General features: G+C 40.2%; 1 protein-coding gene across 2 annotated transcripts in view; it reads right to left on the bottom strand.

The window, feature by feature from the left end:
• LRP6 (LDL receptor related protein 6) overlaps window positions 1-15,316 on the bottom strand; it is a 170,383-nt gene that overhangs the window by 64,802 nt on the left and 90,265 nt on the right. For both annotated transcript variants that reach the window (XM_049882499.1, XM_049882498.1), the window contains exons 4-5: window positions 5,615-5,811; window positions 2,612-2,743 (exon numbers count right to left, since the gene is read on the bottom strand). In XM_049882499.1, coding sequence (XP_049738456.1) covers window positions 2,612-2,743; window positions 5,615-5,811 — 329 coding nt within the window. The remainder of the gene's footprint in view (window positions 1-2,611; window positions 2,744-5,614; window positions 5,812-15,316) is intronic.

A 15,316-nucleotide genomic window follows, 5' to 3' on the forward strand; every position in this document is an offset into this window, starting at 1 on the left:
TCCCACAGAGCCACTGGGGCGGGTTCCAACTGCCAACCTATTGGTTAGCAACCAAGCATTTAACCGTTGGGCCACCAGGGCTTCTTATTTAATTAAAAAACAACAACAACAACAACAAAAAAAACACCATTGCTGTCGAGTCGATTCCGACTCATAGCAACCCTACAGGACAGAGTAGAACTGCCCCATATAATTTCCAAACAGTGCCTGGCAGATTCAAACTGCCGACCTCTCGGGCAGCAGCCATAGTACTTAACCACTACGGCACCAGGGTTTCCGGCTTCTAATAAGTACTTATCAATATCAGCTGGAGGTTCAAATCCACCCAAGTGGAAAAAAGTTTTTTTTTTTGAAGACACGTTAAAAGAAATGCCTGGCAACCTATTTCCAAAAACTCAGCGATTTGAAAGCCCTATGGAGCATACTTCTACTCTGACTCTCACAGGGTCACCATGAGTTAGAATCAATTCGGTGGTAATTGATTTAAATAATACAAAACCCAGTGCCTTCGAGTCGATTCCGACTCACAGCAACCCTATAGGACAGAGTAGAACCGCCCCCTAGAGTTTCCAAGGAGCACCTGGCAGATTTGAACTGCCGACCCTTTGGTTAGCAGCCATAGCACTTAACCACTATACCACCACGGTTTCCGATTTAAATAATAGCTAATGATTACTATTATAGTAATAATAATACATTAGCTACGATTTAAATAATAGCTAATGTATTATTATTACTATTACTAGAAAAGAAAATCTTTTAAATTTTCATTTCACTAAGCTTCAAATCTGATTATTTAGGAAATGTTTTGAACCCAAATTAGGATTCAATAAAAATATAGCTGAGAATAAGGATATCAGCTCTATAGTTTTTGTTTTGATTTTAATGTTCTATTAAATCACCAGCAAAACAACAATCTAACTATAAGCGGCTAATAAAGGATAGCAAACAGATTGACAACTGAAAGCACAAGAAAAGATCTGCAGCCAAAGAACTGAGTCCAAAGTTTTTTGCTTTTGTTTTTTTTTTTTTGCCAAATTCACTTCAACCAGCAACCTGGAATTATAGTAGACGAAACTAAGAAGAGGAGTGAGGCCTCTCAACATTAGCTTTTTGACTATAACCCGTTGCTGTCTAGTTGATTCCGACTCATAGAGACTCTACAGGACAGAGTAGAGCTGCCCCGTAGGGTTTCCAACGAGCGCCTGATGGATTCAAACTGCTGACCTTTAGGTTAGCAGCCACAGCTCTTAACCCCTGCGCCACCAGGGTTTCCTTTTGACTATAGTACTAATTATAAACGAACTATGATTTGGAGAAAATACAGGCCAGTATGCCATAGCAGACTCCAGGTAGGAATAACTTTGTATAATTTACTGCCCCTCTTAACTTCCCAAGGGAGCCAGCTCAAAACTTTGCAAACAAAGAAGTCAAAGAAGGTGGAGTTGTTAATTTGAGCAAGGTGATCAAAACAAAATAAAGAATTTAAGGCGACTATGCCACTATGAGCCAACTGCATATCTGAAATTCAAAATGCTGGTTAAACACAAGCATCTGCACTGCTGTAAGGGAGTAAAATAAATCCTCTGTTTTAAAGTCAGGCTACATTTTTAAACAAAAAAAGCAACATTACAAAAACCTTTTGTTTTAAATTGAAACCAAATTATTGTTTGCCATGGAAACCGCTGACAAGAGTCAGCCAGCTTCACCTTTGACTATGAGGACAATTTATCAATGCCAAGTCATGACAAACATCCTGTACACGAACCCAATTCCATCTTTGCAGCTCCCTGACCCTCTTGCCAGGAACTCTCTAACACGCTCCTAAATAAAGGCTTCTGCATTTCAGAGTTAAGAAAAAGATCCTGCTAAGTATAACAATTTTCTTACCAGGTCTTGCCGGTGGTAGAGAAACAGATGGTGGTCCAGAGAGATAAGAATGAAGAAAAACATTCACATTAAGAAGAAAAAGAGAAGACAAGAACTGGTGTTCTCCCAAACCAGAAGTTCCCTGAAGTGTCCTAAATCAGTGTACTTCTCCAACATCTCTCTTCTCCATAGGAAATTATGAGAGTAAGGAGAAGAGGCAAAGTGTGGTTGTTAAGTATAAAAAGGAGTTGCTTTAAACAGTACAACATGGAATTTTTTCCTTCTTCTGAAAGCACTTCTCTGTTGTTAAAATGATAATTTGAGATTATCCTTCAATATTTTTTAGAAAATATATCTATTTATGCCTATGATATTCTTTATAGGCAAAAGTTTAATAAACATTTTTCCTTGCACTTTATTTAGAAGTACTATTGTTAAAAAAATTATTCTTTATGGGATATGATACTCATTTCCATGAGAATCAATTGTGATATCAATGATATGAGATTTAACAGAAAAAACAGTGCTTTTAATTAAAAAAAAAAGCATGTTACTTAAAATACTAATTTGTAAATCACAATCAAATTATGACATAAAACACTTGTTATATAAAACCATTTGTGAAAACTGTGAGACTGACTAGTCTCCCAAAGTACTGTCACCTACAGATTATAGAGAAATAAATCATAAAAAACTCAATTGTTATCTAATTTTTTTTCCTTCTTGGAAACTATCTTCTTACCATCTTTGCAGGTTTTTCCATTCTCCAGGAGTTTGACCCCAGTTGGACAAGCACACTGATAAAAAGGCTTGACTGGAGACATCAAACACAAGTGGGAACAACCACCGTTATCAATTCCACATGGATTTGTAGCTGTCAAATATAAATCACACTGATTAATACAATGAGTACAGATGACTTCCCTCACTCTAGGTACACAAAGGTTAACAACCATAACACGAGCCACTGTGATAAACCAAAATTATTACCAAGTGTCATCCAAATGCTTGACTACCAGACCATTAGCAAGGAAGGGAATTAATCAACAAGAACTCAGTGTTTTATATCCAAAGGGGAATACACAAAAAGTAAAGCAGGGGGTCCCTAGCCTGAAAGAGCTTACAATCTAGTAAGTCAAAATTAACATACAGTAAAACTAGAAAATAATAAAAAGAATTAAACTACATGCTATTTTACACATTATAGATTATAAATGAGCAGAGTTAAATGGAAAAAACAAAAGAACTGAGCATTACAGAATTGAAAGGCGTCATGGAGGATATAGGACATGACAGGAGGCTTAATAAGAGAACATTTCAAATGTGGTAAAACTATATCAATGAAAGCTTAGAGGCTATACACTGGTTGAGATGTTAAGGTGAATAATCTAACTGGGAAGTTAAGATTTCTGCTGACTAACAGGAATAGTGTTGGATGAGCACAGAGAATGGGGACAGATAGTGGTGGAGGTCACTGAAAGCCAAGCAAAGTAGTAAGAAAATTGGAAAATAATGCTTTGAAAAGATCGATACGGAAGGGATAAGTAGAATGGATTAAAAGTGTGAAAACTGAAAAGCAGAGAAGCCTGATTAGTAAACTTACAGAAATGATGGAAACTGACAGAAAGGGCAGGATTTAAATAATATTCATAGGAAAAAAATCAGCATAAAATTGAGACCAATGGAATATGAAAGATAAAAGAACAGTATCAAAGATAACTATAAATTCTCAAACTAGTAAAATATAAAGGCCCAACAATAGCCCTAAAACAACAGGGAAATTTTTCTCCCTTTATCGTGGGTTAGCAATGGAGAATAGAAAATTCATATCAGTGACCAAACTTTTTCTTTTGTAACAAGAGTGACACACACACACAAAAAAACCAAACCCAGTGCCATCGAGTCGATTCCAACTTATAGCAGACATGTTTAAAAACATTTTTATGAGCTTCATGATCACCAGATTCCAATGCAGTGCATTTAATATTTGACTGTTATTGCTGTTAAGTGCAGTCGTGTGGGTTCCAACTCATAGTGATCCTATGTATAACAGAATGAAACACTGCCCGGTCCTGAGCCAGCCTCACCATCAGTGCTTTGTTGGAGCCCATTTTTGCAGCCAATGTCAACCCATTTTGTTGAAGGTCTTTCTCTTTTTCACTGACCCTCTACTTTACCAAGCATTATGTCCTTCTCCAGGGACGAGGCCCTCCTGACAACATGTTCAAAGTACGTGAGACAAAGTCTTGTCATCCTTGCTTCTAATGAGCATTCTGGCTGTGCTTCTTCCAACACAGATTTGTTCATTCTTCTGAAGTCCATGGTATATTCAACATTCTTCGCCAACACCATAATTCAAAGGCATCAATTCTTCTTCAGTTTTCCTTATTCATTGTCCACTTTTTGCATGCGTATCAGATGCTTAAAAACACCATGGCTTGGTCAGGTGCACTTTAGTCACCAAAGTGACATCTTTGCTTTTAAATACTTTGAAGAGATCTTTTGCAGCAGATTTGCCCAATGTAATACATCTTTTAATTTCTTGACTGCTGCTTCCATGGGCATTGATTGTGGATCCAAGTAAAATGAAATCCTTGACAACTTCAATATTTTCATTTATCACAATGTTACTTACTGCTCCAGTTGTGAGGATTTTTGTTTTCTTTATGTTGAAGTGTAATCCATACTGAAGGTCGTAGTCTTTGATCTTCATCAGTAAGTGCTTCAAGTTTTCTTTGCTTTCAGCAAGCAAGGTTGCATCATCTGCTTACTGCAGACTGTCAATGAGTCTTCCTCCAACCCTGATAGCACATTCTTCTTCATATAGCCCAGCTTCTTGGATTATTGCTCAGCATAGAGGCTGAATAAGTATGGTAAAAGGAAACAACCCTGACATATACCTTTCCTGATTTTAAACCATGCAGTATCCCCTTGTTCTATTCAAACAATTGCCTCTTGGCTAGTAGAAGTTCCACATGAGCACAATTAAATGTTCTGGAATTCTTATTCTTCACAGAGTTATCCATAATTTGGGTAATAATATTTGACTATCTCCCCATAAATGGAAGGAGCTAATACAAAGCAATGCATAATCCAAAAACCCTTCATTTTTGGCTATGGAAACACAATCTGAAATACACTCAGACACACGCCAGACATTTATTTATACACAAGTGCCAAACGCTTAACATTCTCATACTCCCTTTAAACCTAATTCCAGACCTCTTTTCGTTCAATGTTGCCAGCAGTCACAGCCCAAGTCATTATAAATAACTAAAGTTTGACCAAATAGAAGCAAGAAAAAGGGAAGGGGAGTGCACATAGAAAAGGTTAAGGAGGTATTTTACTCAGCAAGTTGAAGTACTTAAATCCACCAGCTAGGTTAACAGAGGTTTCCATTCAAGAAAAGTATTTATTTTTTCTTTAAATACAATCACATGACACACATTCGAACACACACTGAACAGAAATAATATAAGAAATACATTTGTGTACAAGCTTAACATTTCAGCCATCTCAATTTTTTATTTTCTTTCTTTCATCTCTATCTCCGTACCACCCTTCTCAAACAAAGGTTGAGGTGGTCTGTAGTGCTAGATACCAAGCTATACATGATTTAGGCTGTTGTTTAATTTGATTTATATTTTGGATCTGTCCTCCCTTCTCCTGCCGCTCACGAGAAAGCCAGACCCTAGAGTGCTACAAAGCTCTTCCAACATACAATTTGAAAATCAAGATCACTTACCATTTGGCTGCCTCTGTTGGCTGAAGGCATGTATATCCATGGGAGAGAAGATGTTAGAATGGATTTCACGCAGGCCCTTGCCAGTGTACTTGTTGCAAGCCAAAATGGAGTGTGTATTCCAGTCAGTCCAGTACAATGTGTCCTCAAACAACGTCAAGGCAAAAGGATGTGGAAGGGAACCTTTAACCACTGCCTGCCTGTTAACACAAAGAGAAAAACCCAAACTTATTTCTAAATTTTCTTCTTTTATCATAAGTTCATCTCTCCCATTAAAATGATCTTATTATCCAAATTAACACAGCCAAGTACTGAGTAACGCGTATCTAAAGGTCAAATACACATATGAAAAAGGATTCACATAGTAAATTCGAATATCTTTTCATAATGTCACATTTCTTTCTAAAGTAACAAAGACCCCAACCAAGCACTTCAGAGCGATCCTTAACTTGGCAGCAGGCCCCAGAATCACCACAACCTACAGACAGAAAGAAGCCCAAGTGTTAGCACTGCTGTCAGTTCCCAGTCCTCAATCACCACCTCTTACTCACATCGTCTATCCTGCCACATAATTCACTCTATCAGAAAAAGAAAGGTGAGTAATAAGAAAAAATCCCCAAAACTGCAGTTGGCAATGGGAAGTATATTTAAATCAGCAACGGACTTTTCCCTACTTAGGGTGGAAGAAAAAAAGAATCTGAGCCTGCTTCTCCCATCACTTTTCACAGTTTTGATAACTGAGAGTAAAAACGCACACATGGGGCTACAAAGCGTTCAGGTAGCAATCCTCCTGCAAACCCCGCCTACCCAAACGAGCATCTCAGCCGGCTTTTTGCTATACTTTTACTTAACCTTTTCAAGTCACCCAGCCAAAGGAAGTTATGCCACTAAAAGATGTACTCAAGAGACAAAACAGATCCAAAACTTCCACAAGCAATACATACTATATAAAAGGAAAAGAAGAGAGCCTGATTTTAGTTCTCAAGGCACAGAACTTAGGAGAGTGTTGTGCAGAGTTACATAATTAGTAAATACTCTCGAATAATGAATAAATTGGATTTTGCATTTCAAAACAGTACTCAAATAAATGCTTTCATATTTTCATAAACCCGTGATTTCCAAATAGCCTAGCCTAGATAAAGGAACATTTTAACTACTCAGAAAAAAAAAGAAAAATAAACATGTAAGCAACTAAAGAGAAACAGAAAGTGTTACGTATTTGAGAAGAGATGATTCAATATTTAGGTCCTCACGGTTATCTGCCGATCTTTAAGACGATTGTCCTCAGCCACCGTTGGGACAGCCCCGTGGACGACAGGACCAGACTGCCGGAGCTGACAGCGTTCTCACCGGCTGGTCTGGGGTGCAGACCACCAGGACTTCCCTCCCAGCCACCGTCGGGACAGCCCCGTGGACGACAGGACCAGACTGCCGGAGCTGACAGTGTTCTCACCGGCTGGTCTGGGGTGCAGACCACCAGGACTTCCCTCCCAGCCACCGTCGGGACAGCCCCGTGGACGAAAGGGTCAGACTGCCGGAGCTGACAGCGTTCTCACCAGCTGGTGTGAGGTGCAGACCACCAGGACTTCCCTCCCAGCCACCGTCGGGACAGCCCCGTGGACGACAGGGTCAGACTGCCGGAGCTGACAGTGTTCTCACCGGCTGGTCTGAGGTGCGGACCACCAGGACTTCCCTCCCAGCCACCGTCGGGACAGCCCCGTGGACGACAGGACCAGACTGCCGGAGCTGACAGTGTTCTCACCGGCTGGTCTGGGGTGCAGATCACCAGGACTTCCCTCCCAGCCACCGTCGGGACAGCCCCGTGGACGACAGGGTCAGACTGCCGGAGCTGACAGCGTTCTCACCGGCTGGTGTGAGGTGCAGACCACCAGGACTTCCCTCCCAGCCACCGTCGGGACAGCCCCGTGGACGACAGGGTCAGACTGCCGGAGCTGACAGCGTTCTCACCGGCTGGTCTGGGGTGCCGACCACCAGGACTTCCCTCCCAGGCTGGCTGAGTCTGCGAGCCCCACTGAAACCTGTTCAGCACCATGTTGTTGTGGCTGGTGGGTGCCATCAGACTGATTCCGACTCACAGCGACCCCATGTGAAAAGAGTGGAAGTGCCCCACAGGAGTTTTCTTGGCTGTAATTTTTGTTTTAATTAATTAATTTACTTATTGCACTTTAAGTGAAAATTTACAAATCAAAGTCAGTCTCTCATACAAAAAGTTACACATACACACCTTGCTAGGTACTCCTAGCTGCTCTCCCCCTAATGAGACAGCACATTCCTCCTCGCCAACCTGTATTCCCTGTGTCCATTCAAGCAGTTACTGTCCCCCTCTGCCTTCTCATTTCGCCTCCAGACAGGACTTACCCAAATAGTCTCATGTGTCTACTTCAGCCAAGAAGCTCACTCCTCACCACTATCATTATCTAATAGTTCAGTCCAGTCCCTGTCTGGAGAGTTGGCTTCGGGAATGGTTTCAATCTTGGGCTAACAAAGGGTCTGGGGACCATGACCTCCAAGGTCCCTTTAGTCTCTGTCAGTCCATTAAGTCTGGTCTTTTTACAAGAATTTGAAATCTGCATCCCACTATTCTCCTGCTCCAATTGTTCACTGTCACGGCGGTGATCTGTAGTACCCGGGCACCATCTAGTTCTTCCGGTCTCAGGCTGATGGAGTATCTGGTTTATGTGGCCCTTTTTGTCCCTTGGACTCATCTTTACCGTATGTCTTTGGTGTCCTTCATTCTCCTTTGCTCCAGATGGGTTGAGACCACTTGATGCATCTTAAATGGCCATTTGCTAGCGTTTAAGACCCCAGACGCCTCTCAGCAAAGTGGGATGCAGAAAGTTTTCTTATTGGCTGTAATCTTTACAGAAGCAGACTGCCAAGTCTTTCTCCCAAGGAGCAGCTGGGTGGGTTCAAAATGCCAACCAGGGCTCCTTGTTCAGCATTATAACAACATACAAGCCTCCACTGACAGATGGGTGATAGCCAGAAATCAACCTGGGTCTCCCACTTGGTAGATGAGAATTCTATCATGGAATCACCACTGCCTCCTGAGACTACCACCCGTATATTAAATTTGAAAGCGATGAGATTCTTTTTATCTAAGTAGGATTAGTATCTGTTATATACATGGAATGGTCCTAGTCTAATTTGTTATCAATTCAGGCCAGAATTTTAAAAAATTAAAGATACAATTAGCACAAATAGTTTACCAAACAAACCAAAAAATTCCTTTGTATTTCATCAAATAAAAAGGTAAAATTCACCTGAATGTGTTAGACACAGGAGAATAAACGGGAAAAACAAAATCTATCCCTGAAGGATATACTCCTTTTATATACCAACTGAAACCACAGGATTCGAAATCAGAGCTGAGTTCAGTTCTCTGCTCTGACAGTACTTGCATCGTTTCTGCAAGCTCTGACTTTCTAATCAGTAAATAGAAGATAATAATCTACCCTCAATGAGCTACTATAAAGATTAAATGAGATAATATATTCAGAAGCATTTGGCATTATACTTGATACTCGGTAAACGTTTCATAAAAAGCATTTGGCATTATACTTGATACTTGGTAAACGTTTCATAAACAATTCCATAATTTTAGAACACACATTTTCAATATTTTAATATTCCTAACATGGGGGTACATTCTCCACCTGAGGTGAACATTACATGTGGTAGTTTTTAAATCAAAAAATTCTTAAAATCAACAGCTATTGGAAACAAATATCATGTTTCTTGTTGCTGTCGTTAGGTGCCGTCGAGTCTGATTCAAATCATAGCGACCCTGTGTTCCGTAGAACGAAACACTGCTCAGTCCTGTGTCATGCTCACAATTGTTACACTTGAGCCCACTGTTGCAGCCAGTGTCAACCTATCTGGTTGAGGGTCTTCCTCTTTTCCACTGACCCTGTACTTTACCAAATATGATGTCCTTCTCCAGAGACTGATCCCTCCTAACATGTCCAAAGTATGTAAGATGCAGTCTCACCATCCTTGCTTCTAAGGAGCATAGGGGCATTCTGGTTGTACCTCTTACAAGACAGATTTGTTTGTTCTTTTGGCAGTCCATCGTATATTCAATATTCTTCATCAACACCACAACTGAGAGGCAACAATTCTTCTTCGCTCTTCCTTATTCATTTTCCAGCTTTCACATGCACATGATGTAACTGAAAATACCATGGGTTGGGTCAGGTGCACATTAGTCCTCAAGATAACATCTCTCCTTTCCAACAGTGCAAAGAGGTCCTTTGCAGGAGACTTGCCCAACGCAACGCGTCTTTTGATTTCTTGAGTGCTGCTTCTGTGGGTGTTGGTTGACTGTGGATCCAAGTAAAATGAAATCCTTGACAACTTCAATCTTTTCTCCGTTTATCATGATGTTGCTTATTGGTCCAGTTGTGAGGATTTTTGTTTTCTTTATGCTGAGGTATAATCCACACTGAAGGCTGTGGTCTTTGATCTTCATCAGTAAGTGCTTCAAGTCCTCCTCATTTTCAGCAAGCAAGGTTGTGTCATCTGCATATCTCAGGTTGTTAATGAGTCTTCCACTAATCCTGATGCCCCATTCTTCTTCATATAGTCCAGCTTTTGGATTATTTGCTCAGCATACAGATTGAATAGGTATGGTGAAAGGACAGAACCCTGACGCACACCTTTCCTGACTGTAAACCTGCAGTATCCCCTTGTTCTGTCCGAACAACTGACTCTTGATCTAAGTACAGGTTCCTCATGAGCATAATTAAGTGTTCTGGAATTCCCATTCTTCTCAACGTTATCCATAATTTATGATCCACACAGTCGAATGCCTCTGCTTAGTCAATAAAACACAGGTAAACATCTTTCTGGTATTCTCTGCTTTCAGCCAGGATCCATCTGACATCAGCAACAATATCCCTTATTCCATGTCCTCTTCTGAATCCGGCCTGAATTTCCGGCAGTTACCTGTGGATATACTGCTGCAGCCACTTTTGAATGATCTTCAGCAAAATTTTGCTTCCATGTGGTATTAATGATATTGTTTGATAATTTCCACATTCGGTTGGACCACCTTTCCTGGGAACAGGCATAAATATGGATCTCTTCCAGTCAGTTGGCCAGGTAGCTGTGTTCCAAATTTCTTGGCATAGACGAGTGAGCACTTCCAGCACTGCATCCGTTCCTTGAAACATCTCAATGGATATTCCCTCAATTCCTGGGGCCTTGTTTTTTGCCAATGCCTTCAGTGAAGCTTAGACTTCTTTCCTTAATACCATCTGTTCCTGATCATTTGCTACCTCTTGAAACAGTTGAACGTCGACCAATTCTTTCTGCTATAACGACTCTGTATATTCCTTCCATCTTCTTTTGATGGATCCTGTGTTGTTTAATATTTTCCCCCATAGAATCTTCACTATTGCAACCTAAGGTTTGAATTTTTTCTTTAGTTCTTTCAGCTTCAGAAAGGCCAAGCATATTCTTCCCTTTTGGTTTTCTATCTCCAGCTCTTTGCACGTGTAATTATAATATTTTATTTTGTCTTCTCAAACCAGCCTTTGAAATCTTCTGTTCAGTTCTTTTACTTCATTACTTTCTTTTGCTTTAGATGCTTGAAGTTCAAGAACAAGTTTCAGAGTCTTTTCTGACATTCATTTTGGTCTTTTTTTCCTGTCTTTTTAATGACCTCTTGCTTTCTTCATGTGTGATATCCTTAGTGTCATTCCACAACTCGCCCGGTCTTTGGTCATAAGTGTTTAATGTGTCAAATCTATTCTTCAGATGGTCTCTAAATTCAGGTGGCATATACTCTAAATTCAGGTGGGATTATGTTCTCGCAGACTTGATCTAATTTTCTTTAATTTCAACTTGAACTTGCATATGAGCAACTGCTGGCTGTTCCACAGTTAGCCCCTGGCCTTGTTCTGACTGATGATATTGAGCTTTTCCATCATCTCTTTCCACAGATGTAGTTGATTCATTTCCTGTGTATTCCACTGGAGGAGGTCCATGTGTATAGTCACTGTTTATGTTGGTGAAAAAGGTACTGGCGATGAAGAAGTCTTGCAAGTTGGTCTTGCAAAATTCTATCATGAGATCTCCAGCATGGTTTCTACCACCAAGGCTGTATTTTCCAACTACCTCTCCTTCCAACTTTCGCATTCCAATCACCAGTAATTATCAATGCGTCCTGATTGCATGTTCAATTTCAGACTGTAGAAGCTGGTAAAAAATCTTCAATTTTTTCATCCTTGGCCTTGGTGGTTGGTGCCTAAATTTCTTCATCCTTGGCCTTGGTGGTTGGTGCCTATTAACTGGACTTCCTTGTAGGTGTATGGATATTACCCTATTACTAATAGCAATGTACTTCAGGACAGATCTGGAAATGTTCTTTTTGACAATGAATGCAATGCCATTCCTCTTCAAGTTGTCATTTCCAGCATAATAGACCATATGATTGCCCAATTCAAAATAGCCAATACCTGCCGATTTCAGCTCACCAATGCCTAAGATACTGATGTTTATGCATTCCATTTCATTTCTGACGATTTCCAGTTTTCTTAGATTCATACGTCATACATTGCAGGTTTCAATTATTAATGGGTGTTTGCAGCTGTTTCTTCTCATTTTGAGTCATGCCACATCAACAAATGAAGGTCCCGAAAGCTTGACTGCGTCCACGTCGTTAAGGTCGACTCTGTTTTGTAGAGGCAGCTCTTCCCAGTCATCTTCTGAGTGCCTTCCAACCTGGGGCGGCTTATCTTGCACTATATCAGACAATGTTTCGCTGCTATTTGTAAGGTTTTCACAGGCTAATTCTCTTCAGAAGTAGACTGCCGGGTCTTTCTTACTAGTCTGTCTTAGTCTGGAAGCTCAGATGAAACCTGTCTGCCATGGGTGAGCCTGCTGGTATCTGAACACCAATGGCATAGCTTCCAGCATCACAGCAACACGCATGCTCCCACAGTATGACAAACTGATAGACATGTGGGGGAAATATTATACTAACAATCGATTTAAATGTCAACTCCTTTCATAGCCTCCTTAATCCCCTCATGCTCTCATAATAGCGACTGGATTGTTTTATAACTGTTACTTATCCAGCAACTCTTTAACTGATTACATTTTTGAGAATAGGAATTCTGGCTTATTTATATTCCCAAAATCCTATTTAATGCTATGTGTACAAATTAGGTACACTTATCAAACACTCAGTGAGTGACTGACAAAATTAAATATCTTAAGTGAAAAATATGTAATTAACAGAGCTGAACAAAAGCATAGCTAGGAGGACTATTAGTCAATCCTTTCACATTCTTTGGTCATTTACTAATTTGTCCAGCCAACTGATGACTTGTTCCTGTAAGTGGAGCTAACCCAACATAGCCTTCATTTTTCTTCACTTCTACTGAGATTACCAGATAGGCCTATCTTCTGGTTTCTCCTTGGACACACAAGTTATTTCAAAGAGGAATTGGATTATGCTACTGAGAGCAAAAGTGGCAGGTAAAAACCAGAGCTGAGTTCTTTAGCAGTACACCACATCAATAACAGAAGCCAAAAAATGGATCCCACAGGAAAGAAACTGGGTCGCCCCCCTTTCCCAGCCGAATGGCATTTAGGTTTAGTGCTAGCAACCTCAGAGCAACATTCCTGCCCGTGTCTGTCACCTTCTACAGCTTACAGACAAAGCTGACCCCCCATCTTCCCAAGTGCATGAGCTGTATTGCTACCTCTTTTAAATTCCATGCCTAGCAGATATCTCTTTCAAATTCTGTGCCAACTGAACTTATCCTTTATAAAACACCTGTATACCCACATTCACTTTCTGTTTCTAGACTACCTCCCAGAAAGTCATTCTACACCCCTCATTTCAAAACTCCCCACTTATGTGAGTAATAAATCTTTCTCCGATCATAGCAAAGGACTACTGTCAAGAGTTTTGAAATCAGAACCTAACCTTGGAAGGGAGCTTCTCCATATCACAGTAAAGCAGTTAAGACACCTAAGTAGATAGCAGCAGTGGTGGTAGTAATTTTTGAAAAAAATCTCCACAAATCCTTTATATGAAAACAGAACGACTAGATAGCAAAACCAAAATCCCATGAACAATATTCACAACAAAGTAGGTGACAACGTATCCCACAAACTCCAAGATACAAAATGGTGTGGAAAACCACCAACAGCATGCCAGAAAGACACAGCCACAGAACAAATAAAAATTAAAACTGATTTCAAAGACTTTTAAAGAATATACCAGTCAACAAATAAGAATTAGAAAACTCAAATTTGAGATGACAGAACTGAGGGAAAAAAAATAAAAACAGAAAAATAAACCAGAGAGGAAGATGGTGGGATGGGCAGGTTTAAGATCTGAACCCTCCCACGTGAGCATCAAGGAAGGGAACTGGAACTAGAAATCTGTAATCATACTCTGTAAGAACTCTGAAAAGTAGAGGACTGCAGCAACTAACTATATGCTAAAACAAGAAAAAGGTGACTTTTAAACAGCAGGAAAGCTTTTCTCTTACTGTCTCTGCTCCTCCCCCTCCTGTCAAGGAGGTCCCACAGGCGGCAGACCACGGTCTGTGTATTCATAGAGGGGCTCCAATCCTCTGCTCTCTGGAGTGAACAGGGAAGACTGCTGTGGGACTGTTCAGTATCTGCTGTGATTGGTCTGGCCTACATTGGCGCTCACAGAGGGCTGGGAAGGGAGTCGCAGACAAAGACTGAAGGCTGTGATCATCAAGTAGTTTTTTGCAGACATTAGCACGTTCAAAAGCAACCATGTATACAGGAGAATTGAGAAAATCACACACATACTGAGAGACAATGCACTGCAATACTAACGTCACAGATTCAACAACAACAACAAATCATACTAAGAAATCGAGAATTATAGCCCATTCAAAAGAACAAGATGAAGGAAGAGAAACTGTCTCTATGGAAACTTAGATTACCAACAAACTAGAAAACTCTAAAACAACAATATTGAGCATGCTCAAAGAATTAAAGGAAACCAGGAAAACAATACATGAACAAAATGAGAATATTAATAAAGACATAAAGTTATGGACTAAACTGTGCTCTCAAAAAAGAAATGCAGAAGTTCTAATCCCTGTACTGTAAATATGGCCATTTATAAATAGGGATTTTCTTTTGTTATATTAATGAGGTCATACCAGAGTGGAGAGTGGTTCTAAACCTGATCACTTCTGAGTAGTGTCTCACAAAAGAAGCAGAATAGACAAAGAGATACACACAGGAAGAAGACAGATTCCATGTGAGGACCCATCTACGAGCAAAGGAATGCCACAGATTGCTGGTAGAAACTGGTAGAGAGGCCCATGAAGGAACTGACACAGTCAAAATCCTGATTTGGACTTTTAGCCACCAAAACTGTGAGAAAATGAATTTCCATTCTTTAAAGCCACCCATTTGTGTTTGTTTGTTTGTTTGTTTGTATTACAGAAGCCCCAGGAAACTAAGACAGATACTATAAAAAGGAACCAAATGGTATTACTGGAACTGAAAAAATACAGTAACAAACACAAAAAATTTAGTGGAAGGGAAGAACAACAAATCTGAGCTGGCAGAAGAAATAATCAGCAAACTGATCTTTAAGGCAATGGAAATGATTGGGTCTGAAAAGCAAAAAACGAAAAAGGGGGGGTTCAAGAAAACTGGGCAAAACCTAACAAAACT

Source organism: Elephas maximus, chromosome 4 (genome assembly GCF_024166365.1).
Source record: "Elephas maximus indicus isolate mEleMax1 chromosome 4, mEleMax1 primary haplotype, whole genome shotgun sequence".
In the NCBI taxonomy this organism is placed as follows: Eukaryota; Metazoa; Chordata; class Mammalia; order Proboscidea; family Elephantidae; genus Elephas; species Elephas maximus.